General features: G+C 35.8%; 1 protein-coding gene across 24 annotated transcripts in view; it reads right to left on the bottom strand.

The window, feature by feature from the left end:
• Window positions 1–22,001, bottom strand: part of NRXN1 (neurexin 1) — a 633,554-nt gene that overhangs the window by 381,263 nt on the left and 230,290 nt on the right. For all 24 annotated transcript variants that reach the window (XM_048936787.1, XM_048936790.1, XM_048936796.1 and 21 more), the window contains 2 exons: window positions 11,222–11,660; window positions 2,148–2,531 (listed from right to left, as the gene is read on the bottom strand). In XM_048936787.1, coding sequence (XP_048792744.1) covers window positions 2,148–2,531; window positions 11,222–11,660 — 823 coding nt within the window. The remainder of the gene's footprint in view (window positions 1–2,147; window positions 2,532–11,221; window positions 11,661–22,001) is intronic.

The following is a 22,001-nucleotide window of genomic DNA, read 5'->3' as shown; positions in this document are numbered from 1 at the left end:
AACTTGTAAAAGGATTAAAAAATATATACAGGGATACAAAAATATTCATTTTATGTATGCAGAAATTAGATTTGAACTTTAAGGTTTGCACATCAAAATAATTTCAGATGTTGCATTATACAGGATACGTTCACATGAGGATGCTAGTACTCGCACTTTGGGTGAAATAGTATAAGAAATAAATGGCTATATATTAAATGGTTAGTTACATCAGTCTACTGCAGATATATTAATCATGTAACCTATAGTATCCCAGCTTTTAATCTCTAATACTTTATTCTAACAATTGCCTTTCATGTAGAGCTGTATTGTTGAAATGAACACGTTCCTATTTGGCTCAAATTAGTTTGAACAATCATCACTGTGTTATTTACATCACAAATACAATAGTTTATCAGTTATTGCACATGGGTAGCAGTTATAATAACTTTGTGTGGTAGGATGCCAGCACATCGCTTTCACAATCCCAAAAGCTATAATCGCATTAACGCATAACCATTTGGGATACGAATATTTCTGGAACGAGGTCTCCTTTCGGTGTGGTTTCCTCTGGATGCCCAAGAAGAGTAGGAAATGATCACATATTGTCTGAACTGCCACACAAGATTTCTTTTGGACAAGAACCAAACACTATTGCAGAGAAGCCAATTATACCATTCTAATATCACCATACCCACCAGGGGAATACGCTGGGAAATCAAGCTTTATCTTGGAAGATGTCTGAAAATAAAATACGGGAAATAAAAGAGACTAAAATTTTTTTTACATAAAATCTTACATTAAAATTTTACATTACCACCTGTCAAATAAAGTTACAGGAAATTGCTACAAAGTCCTTTGCAAATCTGCATGCTTTTTTGTTGCTCTTGTTCATTTCTTTAAATGCATCCTAGCTGTCCAGTTGAAAAGATTCAATCCCTATTTTTACTTCTGCCATATGTAATAACAGAATTTTGCCACAGGGTGGTACACCAGACATATTTAACTGAAGGCTTTTATAATCCATCAGACAGCTCGGTTATGCCCTCTGCCAGCTTTACTCCACCAGTAAACCAACAATCTGGAGATATCAAAATAACTGGCCAAAAGCCAAGGTCTTATATATTTGAAAAACAAGAAAAAGACAACACTGAGAACCTACTAGCAAATGCTAATAATGTGATGGTATTAATTCTGTGTAAATGCATGCATGTATTTGCATACAACTTAAACACCAGGTTTTTATTTTTAAATGATGCAGTTTTGATTCATCTTCTTACTTCTTACTAGATGGACATAACTTGTCAGTCAGTAATCTTGAAATTTAGATTTGAGGTGGAAGAAAAGCTATGCCAGTTGTAGCATAAGATTTTATAAAAATAAAACTTCTGCCATTCAAATATTTCTTATTCCAGCTGGAATACAAATAAACACCAAAAATATTAATTATTCATTTCTATTCTTCTACTTGCATTCAAATCTTATACTAGCACACTCTATATCTTTAACTACAGAGTTTTTTCCTATAAGCCATCAAACCTCAGCTTCTGCCTTCCTTTTCATTATCTGCCCTTCCAGTTAAATAAATGAGGTCTATCAACTTTACATTTACCTTTTCTACAAAATTAAGCGAATTAAGATGAGTAGAAACAATTTCCTTGGGAACTAGGAACTTCAGAAAAATGTCAATTAAGAAATATAGATTTCTATATAGATTCTTTTGCTTTGATTCATGGCTGAAGTTCTGGTTATGAAGTTAAGAGATACTGTGGAATTTAAAAATAAATTTAATTACACAGTGGTATTGACATAAAGGAGCAGAGAACGAGACCTCAGTTTGGAACAGAAATGTGTATTTAGTAATGCAATAATAACTGAAATTACTTTTGCAAAACTTTTCATAACTCATCATTGCACAATGAAAAAAAGGAGAGGCAATTTCCAAGAGACATTTAGCAGCTACCAACTCTCTGTCAAGGTCAACCAGTACCTACACAACTTAAAGTCAATGAAGGTCTCTCCTAGAGCGTTACTTCTTCCAGAGCAGGGCTCCGTCTCCATCAAATGAAATCAAAGAGACTTCTGCCTTACAAGAATCAGTGATGATTTACCATTTTAATAATTGCATATGCATTAAAGTAGAAACACAGTCATCTCAAGAAACTTACCTCTTTCACAAGATCTGCCAAGGTACCCTGTCCCAGAGCAATCACAAACGTATCTGTTCCACCCATCCCTGCATACACCATTGTTTTTACAGGGATTGCTAAGGCATGGCTTTGCAGTTTCTCTCGAGCATGAGGGTTTTACTCCAGCTGTACTTTGAATTTCAGCCATCTGTCGAATGTCTTTGCTCTGACCATCAATAAATAAATCTCTAATGCAGCCGACGTATCCATAATTGAGAAGTGCTGTCCACACCTCTGTTGGGAAGACCAGGCCTGCTTTATTTTCTGGTAAGCCTCCAAGATACAAGTCATCATCCAAGTCAAGGATTTCACTTTCCCCTGGTGCAGTATATGGTGTACGTAACGTGTTCACAGATATGGTCCCTGAGAAGAAATGAAAACAAAATGTAAGATTTTCAAGACATTTAAAGATCTTGGTACTGTTGTTTATCTCTATAAATGTCTATAGGTATACATAAGCTTTCTATATAATTACAAAATAATAGATACATATTTATAGCATTCCTGCATGCTCATGTCAGATAGAAGTCAAAATCTCCTTACCAATCTTGTGGGAGCAGGAGGAATGCATTTCAGACTTATTTGCAGATATACCCTGGCTTATGCAAGGAAAAACTCTTCACTGCCTCTCAGGTGATTCAGAGCACTGAGGTTGAGTTTTCATTGATAGGTTGCAAACTGAGAGGCAAATCTGCCTTTGGTTTGAATCCAAAGACACAGCATTTTTAAAGAGGACTTTGAGAAAGACTTTTTATTTCTTTTCTCCATTAAGTGCAGGAGAAAAATACTCGTCAGCTGCCAGGCAGGCAATCATTAAGAAGATAGTGATGTGCTCCTAGAGGGAAAAATCAATGCCTCTGACACTTACCTCAAAATGCGTGCATGTTACAAAGAGAGGGAGAGAGGAAGTATATAGAATCTGAGGAAATCAGAAATATCTTTTCTGTTTAAGTTAAAAAAATAAACAAATAAAGGCTAAAATAAAATTCCGCTTCTACAAAATGTCTGAATAAAGACAGCAGAGATTTTCTTATGTGTAAAATAATGAAAAAAACAGATAATCAACTGTAAAGATCCTCTGTAAAGAAGCTGTATTTTAAAAAATAATAAGGGTATCAACTTTTTCAACTAGGCAGAATAGGCAGAAACCCCAGTTCAGTGCATGGAATCAGAGAGCACACTTACGCCAACCACGTTTTACGTACTAAGTTTACAAAATCAGTTGAAAAAGGAATCCTTATGCAGATCCTCATATAAGTACCTCCTCACAATTCTATAACAGTGCAGAAACAAACAAAATATAAACCAAAACACTATGTACACTATTAGGTAAATACAATGGACCAGTCACAGCGAGTAAGTGGACTTATCCATTGGACACACTTTTAAATATGTTAATGATAAGACACTTAGGAATCACATTTCCCATAATGCATTGATCATACATACATATGAAAAAAATTATCTTTCCACAGTTAATAATATAGAGATTTCAGAAGATAACACTAATTATCAAATATGCCTTCACTGTGTCAAGCGTGGTGCATGAAAACAATAAATTTGGAATTTTAAGAGCATAAATCCTAAAATGAGAGTTTTAAGCAAGCAGAGAGGTCTAACAAGATGACAGCTCTCTAACATGGATACAATTTTAAAATCTGGCTTCTTCTCCTGCAATGGAGTCCTGTGGGAGCTATATATTTTGCTTCTTTTGTTGGTTTGACAGCCTGCCTTCAAGAGTAAGGACAGAATGAATACCTAAACAGTTTGGACATTTAGTTAAACCTCTTGGGGCAGAATTCTCATGAGGCCTGCCTCCCACATGAGGCTTGTGATGTATAGATTTCAGAAAGGCTAGATACTGCTACAGCTGCAATCTCCTTAGTATCCAAAGGGACTGAAAAAGAGAAAACAAACATTTGCACAGCTTTTTGCATTTTTATATGCATGTTTGAAGAATGTTTGAGTATACTCTCAGTTTTCCCTTTTAATGCATTGTCATAATCACAAAGTGAAGTTTCAGTGTTAGTTGTAAAAACCAAGCTTGTTGAACCAAGGTTCTGTGTTATTTTTACTCTCCCTAGACCTCCAATTTTTAAAATCTGTAGGACAATTGTGTTACGTTACATATTTTTAGTCCAGCTGAGATTCTTAAAGCAGAACTTGGCATGCCTGTAGAATAGACCATTTCTCCTTTAAAAAAGTTAAAGATGCTCACAATACTTCTCACTGCTACTGCTGCTTATTTTCACCTGTTTCTGCTCAGGCAAATTTAAGACCAAGTACTTTAAACCTATGTTCACACATCACTTGAATCCACACAAATTCAGTGAGCTGCAGAACTCCAAATATGCACAACCTCCAGCCACAAGCTCATCCAATTGCATAGTGCTACTTTCTACTAGTGACCACATCTAGCTTTTTCAAGCTATCCATGATGCTAGAAGATACCTTGGGCACCACTGCTATAAAAAAACAATCTTGATGCATTCCAATAAACAGTAAGAGAAAAGCAAATCTCAGACAATGTAGCTGAGGTTCAAAATGTGATGTGAACAATAAGCATTCCTACAAAAAAGATTCCTAAAATGTAGGCTACTGCTGTACCCTGATGACTGTAAATTACAGCTAAGCAGAAAAACTTTGTTGTGTATCTTATAAGGATTACACTAGAGAAAGCTCACGTTGTATTTTGAATAGATAGCAACAACTTAGAAAAAAAACCTCTCCTCTCCTGAAAAAAAAATATCACAAACTCTTGGAAGAAGACTTCAAAATCAGTGTAAACATGGCATCTACCCATGACCACGAGTAGAATAATAAATTAAGAAATAAACGTTCTGGAGACCTTTTTTATGTTCTGGAAGGCCTCAGAATACATGTCACCTGGTTGGACCATCTCAAATTTACTGCTGGACATTTCAACAACCGCTGATGTACTGCACAAGTGACTTGTTGAGACAACTGTGAGTTACTTTTATTTCCTTGAACCCTTTTTGTTAAGAGCTAAACTAAGTCAAGAAGCACCTGCAGCTGATTAAAAACTTGTGAAACTTGCTCTGCCTCAGTTGTCACAGAGGAGCTTGACCAAAATATCATATAGCACACTGACTAAAACAAAACCTATAACTACAATACAAATAGTTTTAATCTAGCTAACAGCAAGAAACTCATACCTAAACACCAAGAGTTTCACAGTACCAGTTAACTAGCATCCTGGTTTCTAGCTGAACTTCTAAACAGCATGAGCAGGCAGCCATACAACCATCACTGCTATTGGTATCCAACAGCACAGTTAATAGATAATATTGATAGGGAATACAAATTTTATCCACTAGTTGGTTTGTAAAAGTGAGTGGAAAAAAAAGACACGTTAAGAAGAATGGAAAAATACTCCCAAATACAATACAAAAGTTACAAGTGCTTTATTGTGTTTTTATTGTTGTTGTTCTTGGGTTTTGTGGTGTTAATTTTTTTTAATATCCTGAACTAAAATGCAAAAATCAAGTTCATAATGCTTCAGCATATACAAAATAAGTAGAGGATCTTTAAACTCTTGAATCCACAGCGCATCCAGAACTGTGACAGAGTAGCTGAATGGTTTTGTTTTGTTTTTTTAAAGACTGACATCTCTCTTCATAGAAGTTTTCCAAATTCTACCAAAATCCATCTCAGTGTGGACCATACAACAACAGTGAATGATTCCCACAGAATCCTGAGATAAGAAGACACACACACATACACTCTGCTGCATTTCAGTCCAAGCTTCTCTGGGGAAAATACAGAGATGAATAACATTTGCACTGTCAAAGCACCATTGTACAGAAAGCCATATGGATATTTCCACTTATGATTGTGAAATGACCTCACTTTTCAGAAAAGCAGAAAGAAGGGAAGTTAATGGAATAGACAAAGGCCTTATGGTGTTAACACAGGAGCAGGTTAATAACTTGTTCTATAAAGATAATTCAGTGTCAATTCATCTCTCACCAGAATTGTTTAGTTGTAGAAGAGAGATAAGAAGGGGGCATATATAGTTTTACAAAATAACTTAAAACAACAGAATATGACGAAGAGCCTCTCCATGGAAAGAGAAAACTATTACCTTAAATCATAATATCTCTGTATTAAGAGCTATCATTTTTGTTACATATTCGCATAGCACCTAGCATAATGGCAATCATAACCAGTAGTGATACTGTACTATTTCTTTAAAAGGAGCAACACCAAGGTAAAAATTTGTGCCAGGAAATAGGAAGTCTCTGTGCGTAATTATTTTTTGTGTGTTTTTTTGTTGTTGTTGTTGCTGTTTGTTTTTTAATGCTGAAGGTAGAAAATAATATTTCTGCCAAAAAAGCAAAGAGAAAAAGCTAATAGCATTTGATTTGCTTGAAAGAAGGAAAAAGAGGAAGATTCAGTGAAGACAATAAGGTGTGGGGTGTTATTTAGTCCCCAGATTCATGAAATAATGGACTCTGAAGCCAGGTATAATGCCCTATCCTCTAGAAGTTGTAGATAAATTAATGGCCCTTACAACGACCTACAGCTGAAACAGTTATACAGTATTTCACCTAAGAGCAAAATGCAATTCAAACATTTAGAATCATCTTTATATATTGCACACACACACCTAAAAAAAAAATTAACAAGACTGTGATTTCCAGCAAGAACTGCTTACTTACAAAGAGTAACTGATTAACAGGCAGTTCTTCAAAAAGGAAAAATCAACAACATAAGGAAGTAACAATGTAAAAGTAAGCAAACTTGGAAATATATTGGGAGGTATAGTGAAGATTATCTTACCATTCTACTAATCACAGGTCAGGTTTACCTAGAACTCTGAATATGATGCAGATCAGCTGAGAAGGCTGCAGAAGGTGGCAATGAAAATGGCCAAAGGCTACAGAACATGATACATAGGGACAGTGAGTGCAAGTGTTGCCTTGATCTCTAAAGGAAACTGCAGGCTAGCGTAACAACAGCATCGAATCATAAAAAGTAGATCTACACCATACAAAAAAAAAAAATCACTGTGTTACGCCTGCTGTGAACAAGGACATTACCAACAATTTGTGTTTTTTCATACGTGGAAAGATTCATCTTGGATGGAATGGGAAGGTTGTACAGTGTTCACTGACGGAGATAACAATTATCTGTCAAGACTGACGCAGTCCCATTATTACTGTGGTAGTTGAAGGGTTTAAACAGAGGACGTCTCAAAGGATCACTGTGTTTTCTTTTCTTTTTTTTTTTCCTCTTTTTTTTACTATGAGCTTACAGATAACTGAAAAGCAGTAAGACAATCGTTGGAACAAATGTGAGGTAAACCCAGTGTCTCAAATATGCTACCTATTGACACATTGAAATCTGGCATTTCTTAGAACGCTGGAAAGATAGGGAGGAAGGACAGCAAAGAAACGCATGCATGAAAAAAAGAACTCCCAACAACAATACACATAACTGATGTCTACAAAGTAAGACTTAGAGATATTAATTACATCCAAGCTCTAATTTTGTACTCTAGAGATAATGTCTGGTATTTAAACTGTAACTCTAACTTTACTTCAAATTTCAGAGACTTCTTAACCCTTACATGCTACTTATTCATGAGTGTGTTCTGATACGCTTTTACACTGCTATACATGGTAGGGCATTGACCAGAATGCTAAGTTTCTTTTCTGATTTCACTGTGTAATGATGATTTCCCAAGGATATATGGCAGTTTAGTAAAAAAGTACGTAAGGGTCATCCTTGAGTATGGCAAATGTGGCAAAGTCTATGAAAATTTTAAACAATACTCAAATCTCAGAATCCACTTACTAGCCTAATTTTAATCTACCACAGAAAACAGCGGGGGCAAAGACCTTCACAGCTGTTTCATGGTTTTAGCTTTTTTTTTCTTCTTTAACTGCAGAGTTGACATTACTGTTAACAGCAGAACAGAAAAACATTTCCCTTAGGTATGAGTTAATGAGCGTCTTCAATCATATTCATTATCTCAGCAATTTAGTTTTTCATAAGTGCGTGTATAAGGAACTAAAACATTTCTAAATCATGTCTCACCAGTTCTGATCAGCTTAAAAAAAATGATCAGCTATTCTGATCTCCATGCTTACCTCGTCTGGTCTATTTAGTAACCTTTCAGATGCATGAAACACTTATCTTTGCATATTAAGAAATGGTGGGAAAAAAAAAAAACTAAGAGAAGAGTATGGTTTTCTAGAAACACTTCACACATTGTGTGCTAAAGCATAACACAGCATCTGTCATGAGGACTGCGACCACAGCATGCAGCCAAGTCATGGCACAAGAGAAGCAGCTGTGATGTCACTGTCCTTTGCAGAAAATCAGATAGACATGAGTGCTGGGAGGAACCCATCTTACATGGCAGGATGTAACACAGGTTGTGTCCTGTGCTGTATACAGGCTGCTGGTCAAAATGTGTTCCTTTTTCCTCAGTTGCATATCTAGCAGAAGAGGCGGACTTGCTTAACATTGGGCTCAGAAATTGCTGTTCCAAAAACCTGCTTTTCATGTAAGGAAGCAGTCAGAGAAGGACTTACAGGCAGCATGGTGGGATTCTGCAGGGTCACAACAAAGTCTGTAGTATAGAGTAGATGCTCCTTGTGACTAGGAGTCCAGAAGAGAGCAAAGAATGAAAACTAAATTGAGTACTTGCTGATCCAGCTAATGCTAAAGTCAAGGAAATCAGCAAAGCTCCTTGAGAAATGTCACAGCTTTCTATTATCTGAGGGAGTCACTATGCATTTGATTTGAAGGCTGGGAGTAAAAGGCTGCAAAACATCAAACTTCACTTGGGGAAAAAAAAAAAGAAAAAAAAAAGGATTATTTGAGCTATTTATTGATCAGCAGGAGAATCCCTTCCTTTCTATTTGAAAGGCTGGAAGTATTTTATCAGCAGCAACAAGAAAGTTTAGAAGAAGCTGAGGTTTGTTTTTTTTTTCCAATATATGGCATATATTCATTCACTTATATGAAAATCTGAATATAAGTAAATGAAAGTGATCATATTCATATGATTGGATTCATATTTGGATTGGGATAGAGAAAAGAAATGAAAAAGCTTCCTGGAATATTAAGAGGAATTTTACTATTCAAGGAAAAAGACATAGGAGATGTACATGCATAAGTCATGAAGAAATAATTTGAACATATCAATAATTTGTTTCAATCAGAAAAATGCAACATGTAGTTCATTGATTATTTTTATCATCAGGCAGTTATTTTACTTGGTTAAATCTGATGGTATAAGATACTGCTCTGGCAGTATTTTCATTAAGAATAATAACAGCTTGCCACTGTTATCTGTCACACTGTAAAATGTTATTGTATGTATTTAAAATTACAGAATGCTTTTGATGACTGGTTCAGATTTTAGATAAAAATTCAAATACCGGTCAATAAGTGCACATATTTATTCAGTATTCCTGGTAATAATTCCACGTTTAAGGGCAAGTAGGTGATATGATGATTTGAATGAGTAGCATGGTAAATAAAGTTTGCCTATCCAGGCTATTTATTCATCAGTTGGATTATTTTTTCTTACACATAAATATTTGACTACTTACAATTCTACTTAAAGATAAGACAAAAATCTGATTTTTAGGTGACTATTACTTCCTAAAATTACTATGCATTCTTGCCAAATTCCACCAACAGTTCTAATAATTTAAATAAAACAGATCCTAAAATCTCTTAATGGCAGTCATGAGCTACAGTATTTTGCTAAGCAGAAATGCAGGACATTTCTTCAAATATGGCTTAGAATATAAGAATAAACTTTGCTTTAAGAAGACTCACAGAAGCACATTATTACAGGATTTATATCTCATACGAATCACTGAAACAGCACTGAAGGAGGAAGCCTGAAATGAAGGCTGTAGTGTAAATAATGTAACCACTGGATACTCAATCACAATTGAGGTTTTTGAGATTTTTTTTTTTGTTTTTTACCTCTAGGAAAGCAAAAACCTAACCAACATGTAATCAGAAAATCAGACTCTATACAACTTGAATTTCAAGCTCCACAAACCATGAATCAAATCAGTATTTTTAACAGTTCTATAGTAGGTTGAATGATTGAATTTGGTCAGCCTTTAGCATGGATTTGACTGAAATCTTCAGTTTAAAACTACACTTAAATTTGCTTAATTTGTTTATATTTAGAAAGTCACTTAAAAAAATAAGTGTTTCAAGGATAAAGATTCAAAAATCAATTAAAAATTCAAATCAGTCAGAAGGAGTCATCAGGAGGTAGTGGGAAAAACCACAAAAGCCAAAAGAGACAGGGAAGTTTACTTCTGCAACATGCAATTTCAGAGTGTATATAAACTTCAGGTAGAATACTGATCTTGATCAGAAAATTCTTTGATGATCTAAATAACAGGCTCAGTATATCTCTCCCCAAAAAAACCTGATAAATCCTGGCACGTTGCTCAGGCCAATATATATACACTCAATATCAGATGTAGCATCAACACAAGAACAGCCAGTTAAACACATTACAAGCTGGGACAAATTTTAGTATCATTAGGAACAGTTTAAAATTTTGTTTTTAGCATTTCTGGGGAGATCATTTCTCAAGTTAAATACTGTAGAATACAAACCATACTGACATAACTCTAGTTTATGCTGGTATGTATTGTCAGCCACCTATTAGCATACTATTTAATTTTGATGAGGTTTGCTGATATGAATGGAAAGCCTATGCTGTTTCTGCGGGCAGATAATTCCCAATTTGGCAGATTCCTTACAGTAATTCTTTTTTGCTTGATTTTTTTTTTTTATCTTGAAACTTACCACTCTGGCTATTTGGTTTACCTGCAAGTTTAAATATTTGATTACCCAACGAACGTTAACATAAGATATGTTACTCTGGAAGTCATTATATTCTGGTACCTGACACTAATGACTGTTTATATTTCCTTCGCTTTTCAGACAATGCGCAACTTTGTATATAGCACTATATATAGCCAGCATTCTGTCAGATATAACAAGAAAAGACCTAATGAATATTAAAATGGAAGACTTACCTGACCGTCCATCCCTTTGAAAGTCCACATGGTACCATTCACCATCATTCACCTTCTTCTGCAACGCTTTTATTTTTATAGTACCTGATCCCATGTCTAACAGCAGGTAGAGGTGGCCATCAAGCATCTCAATGGCAAAAAAGTCAACTTTCACCATCTGTGGGTGTTTGGCATCTTTTTGGTGCCTTGGCTTTCCATGACTGAAAAGAATCAAACCATTTGGCTCAGTTGTACGAAAGTCAAATGATATTGAGCCTGTTTTCTTGGCATTCCACTTTGGCAAAGAAATGAAAGACTCTGGTGTTTCAAATGTGATCGGATCTAAGGTTGCAACATTCTCACATTTAAACGCTACTACCCCGTGAATCTTCATCTTAGGATCTCCTTGTTTGGCAAGTCGAGATAACTCCAACCTGACATCATTATTTTTATATACAACCTGCAAGAAAAGTAGAAAAATTACCAAGAGAGATTGGAGCACTTTAATCAAACATATATAATCCAGAGCATTTATTATTTAATGATTAATAATAGCAAACAGGTTGCTCCAAAAGTAATGCTTCCTATTTATTTCCAAGGAAACAACAGATACAAAGAATAAAATAACACCATTTGATAGAGCACATTGTCATCTACCTTAGTTTTCAACATTGTCATCACCATTAGCTAATTTGTGCAGGTGAGCTGAATGAGATGTTCTTCCTTTTGTGACATTACAGCTGCATGGCCATCTTAAAAGTGGCCTATCTTTCATGTTGCTGTTGCCATTGCTGAAAAACAGCAATCTCTACTACCATACCAACATAACAGAATAGGAGGCATTATTTTGGGGGCAGCTCTCATATTTAAATGCAGTAATATACACAAACACACGCGCAAAGTAACTATTTTTATTGACTGATTTGATAATGGTTTTGATAATGATTTGATAATGGTTTTCATTAAACCCAACAAAATTGTTCTAAAAAAATACCCTTAGAGTTAATTCAAGCAGTCTGAATGAACCTGCACATAACTCATACTATCAGTTACAAATTAACTTGTGTAGCCTTCACTCTTAAAAGCTTTCTTTGCACAGTCATTCCACTCTGTTTGAGAAATATTAGATCTCTTGTTCCTCCAAACCCTTTGTCACTGTCTTAACTCTTCTGTTCATGTACAGAAAATGCACCAAGGTCAGAAACTTTACAATTTAACATCTTTTCAGTTTGTCCTTGGGGCTGAGGAACAGTAGCATCCATGAATATCATGAAGCCATAAACAGAGAAAAATGTATCATACAGATCAAAACAGGAAAAAAACAAAACCAACAACAATAGAAAACAATGGGACCATCTCTGAGCAGTTCAGTTGGACAAAAGATAAAAACACAAATATTTTCCTGACTGTACAGTTTTATCTGAAAAATGAAAGACAATATTAGTTTTAAATCCAATGGACCCCCACAACAAATGTTTTTGCCTCAAGTTGCATTTTTACTCTGTCCTGAGAAACTTGACACAATAATTACACAACATTCAAGTCTTCATTAGTATACTCTGAAATTGCCTCAATTTCTAGGTTGTCAAGGATAAAAGGACTGTTTAAATGAAGCTATCCAATCACAGAGGTAGCATGACTACTTTGTCAGTATTCTTCCTTATTCAATAAATGATTTACCTATGCTAAAATACCACTGGAGGGCTGAATACAACTATATGGTGACACAAGCTAAAACATTCATCTCTGCTTCTAAGGTTACACCTCCACTAGCAAGCAGTTTTGAGCAAAAGCAACAGCTCAGGAAATCAGCTGTGTTCAGGATTCTTCATCGACAACCATACATCGATCTGAACCTGATCACGTCTGGCATCTTATTCAGTGCTGCAATTCTACAATGTATTCTGAAGCTGTCTGAAAGACCAGTTGCTGGTTTAGACCTTAGAGTGTGTTTGATGAATACTTAGGTTTCAGAGGAAATAAATCTCTGGCCTAACTCTGAAATCCAGTAAGCAAGCAAAGTGGAAGACCTACAGTAAGTACAAGAGACAAGTATGCACAACAGAACTGTGCTACTGTTACAAATAAAAACCCTAGCATACATGCAACATAAGATAGTATACCCCACAAGGAACAGTTGTTAGTGAAAAATGCTAAACATAATATATACTAAAAATATGGTTGATAAATCACAAGCTGTTTAATCTGAGAATTAAGTTCTTTCAAATTATGTCATTATTATTCCATGATTATCAACCAAGTAACATAAACTAGCAGAGCTATTCTACACATATCCTAAAATCTAAGAAATAAGGCCATTTTTACGTTTTATTTCAGGGTTTAATTCTAACACTGTTGCTCTCCATGGAGCTGTATATTTCCAAAGATGACAAATAACCCTCATTTGTGGCTTCCTGATAGCAGGAAGAATACTCTGCCACTGGGAGGCAGATAATGTATTGCCCGCCTTGAGTGAATGCATAATAACTGTGTGCAGTTTGACTAACTTGTAATCTCAGAGAATAATGATACACACATTATCAAGAAATCCTGGAGTACCTCAGAGATCACAGCTGACTCAAAGCAACTTAGAAGATCAAAAAATATTAAAGAATAAGCATGCACAAGTCATCTCCTATTAGAAGAACCTTCTGTTTTAAGAGTGATGAGAGCCAAAAGGCAGAAGAATGCTGCAAGAAGCTAGTAGACTGGCAGGCAAAATTACTTAGAGATATTTGATCTTAAAAGACATTGACCTGATCACTTCCTATGGTAACAGAGGTTTTGCAAAGCGTTCATCTCATCCAAAGAAGTCATAAGAGGAAACCTTTCTATAATGTGCTGAAGATCATTACAGTCAGACTGAAGGATGAGGTAAAAAGGAGGAACAAATGGGTTCTCATTAGAACTAAATCATGGTGTTGACAATGAAAGTAATTAAGGCAACAAAGAACATGAAGAGAAAATATTCTTTAATTGTCATCCAAACAAAGGCAGGTACAAAGATAACACAAATGAGAAAAAGAATTGCTTGTTTATGGGCATAAATTCAAACTGTTTGCTCTTACTGAAAGCTGCTCGACTGAATAATAAAAGATGGCAGTTAATACAACTCAGAAAACCTGAACTGAAAGGAGGAGAGCTAAGCTTTACTTTGTGTCTAAAATGGTTCTATTGGCTTTGAAATCCTTAGAATAATAATTTTAGTCTCATGAAATAGACAATTTGGAACTGAAATATCAGGATATTTTATTAAAACAAAAATATAAACAATAATTAAAGACCACAACTGAAATAAATTGTTAATTCAGTTGGCATTTGGAAGTCTTATTCCTGGTGCTACACTGAAGTTTGTATCTCTCCCCTACACTTCCTGTTCATAGAGGATGCACTCACCCGTCCTTGAAGCTAAACAAAAAGGGGAAAAAAAAAAAAAAAAACCAACAACACAGTATGTTCACAAACAAAAAAATAGTCATTGGAAGTGTGGAAAAGAACTGACAGTACAGAATAATTATGAGGCTAATATCTGCTTTACAACTCATGAAGGTATATATGCTTTAGGATTGAGAGCCTCTAGGGCACAAGTGAATTCAATTTGGAAATGTAGGCCTCATTTTTTATTTTTTTGAGGATTTTTTCTTTCCTTCTCAGTACACATAAGGATAAATATGTTCTTAATAGTGCAGATATTATCCAATGCTAATTACACTCAAGATACCCTTCGTATTTTTCAATGTTAGCTATGTACATTATCCCTCAAACAAAGATAAGGATCCACAGTTAAGCCAAGTGAATGTAATTTGTAAAGGAGAAATATCTTTGAGTCACAATCAACTTCACTCTACTTGGTACACTTGCAGTTTTTCTGTGCTTCTCTAGGACCTATTGGGCTGCCCCTGGTAAATAGCTTCCTTACTCTCATGCTCTAATACCTAAGTTTAAACAACATAATTTTCCTATGCATGAACCTGCATGCCCTAAAGGAGTTGTACTGTGCTATTAAAAGCTCCATGAATTTTTCTTTCATTGAATGTATTAACTCCTCTTAATATTAAGTAAGGGACAAAACCCTGGTCTTTAAAATATCTAATAACCTAGTTCTTGGAAACTACAAAAGGTCACTTAAACTCCCAAGATAAAAGGAGCAGTTCACAATTTCACTTGTTACTTGCAACAGAAAAATCCAAAGTAAGGAATAGAACTGTTCCCCAGAAGAGAAGGGACATATGTAGCAATTCACATCAAGATGAAAGCACCCTCTATCATCAAGGCCAACCGCACACCAGGTAACATGATATGACATAGCTGAGTCTCACCAAATAAATCCAGCTAAGAAACAGCAAATATTAACTTAAACTCAGCATTCTCTTTAACATGGCCTCTGGACATCTTGGCACACAAGCAGAATTAATTCATCTTTCCCAAAGATATATAATTTATAGGTAACCAGGGCCTTAACAAGCAAAGAACTCCAGGGAAGAAATTAAGAATTGACTGCAAATTTTGCCCAGAGGTCATGGTGTCTTCATCAACAAAAAAACGGAGTATAGCAGCCGATAAAAATATATTCTTAAGTTGGTAACCTATAACTGTATGAAAGACTTTGAGAAAAGGTGAAGGAGAAAACTAGTAATGTCTCTAATATCAGCAGTATATCCTAAACACACAAACATTTGGTAGTTTTACTACCAGATGAGAAGAGCAGACATAATAAAAATGTTAGTATGAATAAAACCTTATCAGTTCTCTTTAATTTCCTGATCTTATTCCATGAAATTTAAAACCAGGAAAAATGAAAAGAATGAAGATTTTGACACCACTCCCAACACAGAGTCCAAACTTTTCCATACGAAGGATTTCCTTTGTATTCTTCACATCAAATATTATCAGTGAAGAAACAGCATTACTCTAAAATAAATGTTTCACAAGACTGACCATTATGTTAGTAACAAGTCTCCTTCCAATCACTGCGATTTAAAAACCTTTGAACTACAGTGAAGGATTTCTTTTTCCAAATTATTTACATTATGAAAGCAAAACACGGTCTCAAGGAAGCAAGTCACATTGTCTCATTTGTAACATCTAAGTTCCCTCAGAATAATAAAATCAAGCAGCAGTTTAGGATAGCAGTTTAGTTAGGAGAAGCCTATTTACTTAAAAGGGAGGTGAACAAAAATACATTTCTAAATGCTATTTGAATGAATCCATGCTCTAAATCTGTTGGTTGTTTTTTTTGTTTGTCTGTTTGTTTTAAGTGCAACAGAAGTATTTATGTTACCATAGAGCAGTACTTTTATACTTTCATGAAACCCGTACCACCTGGTTGGTTACTACAACTTCACCGCAAACAGTGGCAATTAATTCTCTAAAATGGAGACCCATATGATCCAAAATGGCTCAGGTAGGTCCTGCCAACTTACTGTTTTATGCTGCCCAGTGAAGTCAGCAGGAGATAATTTACTGATGTCAGAAACTGTAGCAATAGAATTACAGTAACAGAAGCCTGAGGCATTTTTATCAGCCTGCTTTAACAGTCCCTAGAATCTCCCTACTCCATTGAGAACTACCTTGTGCGTACAGCGTCACATTCTTCAGAAATCCAAAATGCAAAGCTAACCATTGAGAGCTTTCACGTATTTTTTGGTATTTACTGAAAGGTTTTGAGCAACTCCATGAATGTCAGCCTCTCAGAGGATAGCTGTCATTTTGCTAATATGCCTCAATTCATTTCCTACTTACAAAACAAATACAGCAAGTATTACAATAGCAACAGATTATTTATGTAAGGAGCCCTACTTCAAAGGCTTGCAATGGACTGCATTTCTGAATGTAACATGAATGAAACCATCTATACAAGCCTCTACATTTATGAATCTTTGTATACCTACTTTGTCTTCTGAGACAGAGAAAAGATTAGTAGGTATAATGAAATAGTATCTCCAAGGAAATAATTGATCAATTCTCAGATGAAGTGGCTTGACTTTTTCTGGAGTGGATGTGTGTGTGGTGATCAAGGCTTTGGGGGCTGGGTGAGATATTTTGGAAGCGGTTCATTTAGATCACCAAACCAAAAATAAACATCCAGTTGGAGGTAAGCCCCAGGAGAACAGGATATGGTTCTGTAGTGTAGATACGTACACAACTGAAGGAAATGGAAATACATGCATTTTGTTGCATCATTTTAGGTAACTGATATGATCTCGGAAACTGCTCTGCAACTTTCAGCTCAAAGAAAGTGCCAATATAATGGAGCTAGAAAAAAGAAAACGAACAACAACAACACACAACAAGAACATGTGCAATGATCAACTATAGTGCTCCAAATTCCATGAAATATATATCTAGGAGATCCACATTAATTTCCTGTCTCTTATTCTTGTTTACTCTTGAGCATTCAAAATGATGGAGCAGAAGCACTCCACATGCCTTTTGATAAAATCACACTTGGTTCCTCGATGACAACAGAAGAAGAAACCCAGGTGTAAGCTACTGATTGCCCAAGTTTAAAGGAGCACTGAACACAGCTTCAGTTATCAAACTATGAAAAATAAAACAGTACTTCATTATTGGAAACATGGAAATCAGCTGTATCAGGCCTGCCCCTGCTAAGGGCGGTGGCTTTTTCAAAATACAAAACATTTTTTCAAAGCTCACACATTATTCATATGACATGATCATATACTTTGTTTTGGTTTATAGCTTTAGATATAAAAAGAAAAAAAATTAAATGGCACATACTCTCCACATAATATTTTGCCCTAAAAGGTGGAAATAATAAAAGAGTAATTAGAATAACACTTGCTGTTAGAAGTCAGAGAGTAAATCCAGAGATTTGAGTTTAACCTGGATCTGAATGCTTCCCAGAGAGCTTAACCTCTCTTTGCTTCCCTATAAAATGGGTATGCTACTTCCTCACATGCTAGAAACTTGTATGAAGGCTGAAGTTTGCAACATCAGCATCTGTCTGGTAGAACCTGACTGAAGATGAGTAATATTTACTCAAATTTCCTACAGGAAACATTCTTCCCATTTTCTGCTTAAGGACCACAGGGATCACTGTGACCAAAGAGTATGATATTCTAATTTTCTAGCATGCAACTACAGACTATACAGCATGTTGGCCATTTAAACGGAAAAATAAAATGTACTCAATCAGTTCAGAAACTACACTCAGTAAAAGCTAAGCTTGAATATTACCTGTCTCAAGGTCAACAAAACAATGTATTATGCTTTGCCATAATGGGTTAATGACATACTGAAGGTCTAGCTAGAGATAATAATGATGTGATGATGTGGCTCCTCTTAAGCATTACAAGATGTATTGCATAGACTTCTGTTCACAGGAAACAGACATACCTAGCGCGCACAATAAATATGTTTCTCAAAACTGTGTGTTATCATATCCCTGCAAATTCTAGGTAGGCAATTTGGCACCAAAACAAAATGGACAAGCTAGAATAATTATATGGAATTCCAACATGAAATCAACAGGACATATGAAAATCAGCTACTGCCCCCAAACAATGGTGTTAAAAGAACGTAAAGAATGGAGCAACAAATAGCTTACAAATTAGTAAAGGGAAGATATCAATTATTTCAAGGCAATCAAAAATGTGGCAGTAGGTACATACAATCATAGAAATGAATCCTGTATTACAGGAAATGGAATTAAAGTAAGGAAAACATACTGAGCTTACAGCTATGAAAAACTACCTATTTGCTTTGCTCAAGATTCACTGGAAAAATCACCTCTTTCATGCATCAGTCATTTGTTACCACAATTAATACAATGGAGAGAGATGATTTTGTAGCTCTAATGGTCTCTTCTGCTGGAGCTACAAACAGTGACTTCAGAACTGTTTGGTTCTTTTCTCCTCTGCTTTGACAGTCTGAATAGAGACATCTAAGGAGTGTGCCAGAGAAAGCTTTATATATTGCTTCCATGGAGAGAGAAGTTATTGTTGTATCGTTTAACATGTTATATTAGCAGAAATTTGAAAATCAACATTTTTTTTAAACAACCTAGATAACAGGATTGTTGTTAAATTTTTTCAGCCTGCTGTGGACACAAGGCTTTTGAAAATCCTTTTTTTTCTCTCTTCAATAGACTGTTTTGTTATTCCCTGTATGCCCTGCTGTCTGCTGCCAGGCTGCTAAATGTTTCTGACTGTGGTTGCTGTGTTCTCTGTTTTCAAGAAATTGGTTCAAGGTTTCTGTTCATCCCCCACCCGCCTTTTTTATTTTAATTGCCCATGGCAAAGATTCATAGAAATTTCTTGGCAACATCTAAATTGCAGAATTCAGGAACAAGTTGGTTCCACAGAATTTCTATTAGCTCCCAAGCAGGAACAAAGCTTCCAACAAGACATAAGTCACAAATTAAAACCAACAGAAACAAAAAATAACCAAAAGGAAAACAAAACGTATTATTTGAAGCAAAAACAGCTTCACATTAATACCTTAAATAACACTTCAGGAAGAAAACAAACAATATACTACATTCAGTGACTGGAAAACTAAAGGGATACAGGAAACTCACTTGTGCTGAATTTCTGCTTTTTCCCCCCTTTTCTGTCTCGTTGCATCTAGAATTACTAAAGGTTAATTCTGCATTAAATACAAAAAACCACTATTTTTTCTTTCCGCATGTGGTGGTATTACACTCATACACAGCTAAGCTCCACCACCCCACTCTCACCTTCCTCTTACTCAACAGTACATGGAAGAAAAAACGGGAGGAAAAAAGGGTTTCTGAGTTAAGCAGCAGCTCAATTAAACGGATAGGGAAAAAAAAAAATAAAGTAAAGACAAAGACAATTATTCTCTACATCTCATCAGCAATTAATGTTCAACCACTTTTCAGGAAGCAGGGAGTCAACAAAACTACCTTTAATTAGGCTATCTCCCCTAAGGACAAAAAATGGCCACAAAAAGAGCAGAAGAATGAGCCTCAAACTGAATACAAAAGGCAACATGGACCCTACACAGAATCCAAGTTTGGGAGGTCAGTGATCTGTAGATACAGAGCAACAAAAAGTCTATGAGAAAAAAGAAATAAGTGACAAATATAAGTAACCCTACAAGTCTTCAAATACCTGAAGGAAATATTTCATATTAGCTAGGTTTTCAGACATATATAAAAGCAAGTGAGTGTAGTCTGCAATTTTATGTAGAACATCAGTTCTGCACATCCTTTGGTGAAATTAGGGGTTTATTCTACTCATTACTGGCTTTCTTTCAGCCTCTTTCATCAGTATATTAGTAACTGCCAACTGATGTCTCTCAGCCTTCTTACTTCTCCAGAATAATAAATTCTCAACTGGCTTTTTCCTCTCATTCTCTCACACTCGTGTGGCTGCTCTTGTATCTAGCTGAATAGCTAGCTCTTGGCTGTGGCTTTTTCTGGCTGCTTTCCCTTTTGGACTCATTTGCTCCATTTCCTGATTCCTGGTTTGAAAGAACCTTCTGTCCCACTGCTGGGCAAATAGCCCTCTAATGTTGGGCTGAAATGCCATGGCTATTGTATAAATTCACAGCTAGACTCCACGTAGATAGTGTTCTTCCTTTCTGCTTTGTTGGCTTGCTATTCATTCAGTAAAGTTGACTACTGGCTGACCAGCTATAGAAACTTTCATTTTCCCATTCTGGCTGCTAGCACAGTACCTAACTAGGTTGCAGCTCCCCAGTTTCTGTTTGTGATACCGAAACAAAAACAGTTTATGGAGATACTGGTTACATTCTTTCTTAACATGACAGCTAGATAGTCTTAAAACAAAATCTCCAGCCACAGCAGTAACTTTCGTCTACTTTTCACATCCAAATTCCTGAAAGATATCTAGAAAAATTGTTCCTTACTTTCACCTGCCTGCTCCTTCAAATCCTTACAGTTTTTTTCTTAACTTTATTTTACACTTTTCAATAGTATAAATTCTGAAAAACTCATTACATTGGCGTTTCCAAGCACACTGCCTTCTCAAATACAAGTGAGAATTAGAAGCTAAAATTTCTGTAGTACTTATGCAGAGTAGGAGGAAAATTGGGACTCTTCCATTCCAAATACTGATCTGTGTGTATGACTAAAAGCAATTTATAAATTTTCAAGAAAAAGATGAGCTTGATTCATGAGATATTTTTAAGGCATCTTTTATCTTCATGGCATCTCTAATTATCACCTACATATGAGCTATGTTATTTTAGCTGTCCTCTTTATGAGGGAGTGCAATGTAACGGCAAGGGGGAATAGTTTTAAACTAAAAGAGGGAAGATTTAGTTTAGATGCTAGGAAGAAATTCTTCACTCAGAGGTTGGTGAAGCCCTTGCACTGCTGCCCAGATCTGTGGGTGCCCCATCCCTAGAGATGCCCAAGGCCAGATTGGATGGACCCTGGACAGCCTGAGCTGGTGGGGAGCAGCTCTGCCCATGGCAGGGGTTGGCGCTCAGTGGGGTTTTAAGGACCTTCCAACCCAGGCCATTTTGTGGTTCTATGAAAATAAATTTGCTGAACCAAGCCAATTATCCTAATAATAGTAAAGAACAGGGATGCATTACTTGATGTCCAAGACGTGGCATATTCCTGCAGCGAGAGAATAAACCTGAGTACGCATACTGAAGTATGATGATTCTGACAGGTAGCCTCCAAACCTGTGATTTTGGTGTCAGCTTAGTGCTGACATTTAGTGCTGAATTTCCCATTCAGTTCTGTACTAAATTCTTCAGCCTCAAGCTAAATCAATTCTTTTGACAGATCATCAGTAAAAACATACAATACTCTATCAAACTTCGTCTGAAAACATTGAAC

Source organism: Lagopus muta, chromosome 2 (genome assembly GCF_023343835.1).
Source record: "Lagopus muta isolate bLagMut1 chromosome 2, bLagMut1 primary, whole genome shotgun sequence".
In the NCBI taxonomy this organism is placed as follows: Eukaryota; Metazoa; Chordata; class Aves; order Galliformes; family Phasianidae; genus Lagopus; species Lagopus muta.
Note: the sequence above shows the minus strand (reverse complement) of the source record. Positions and strands in the feature narration are given on the sequence as shown.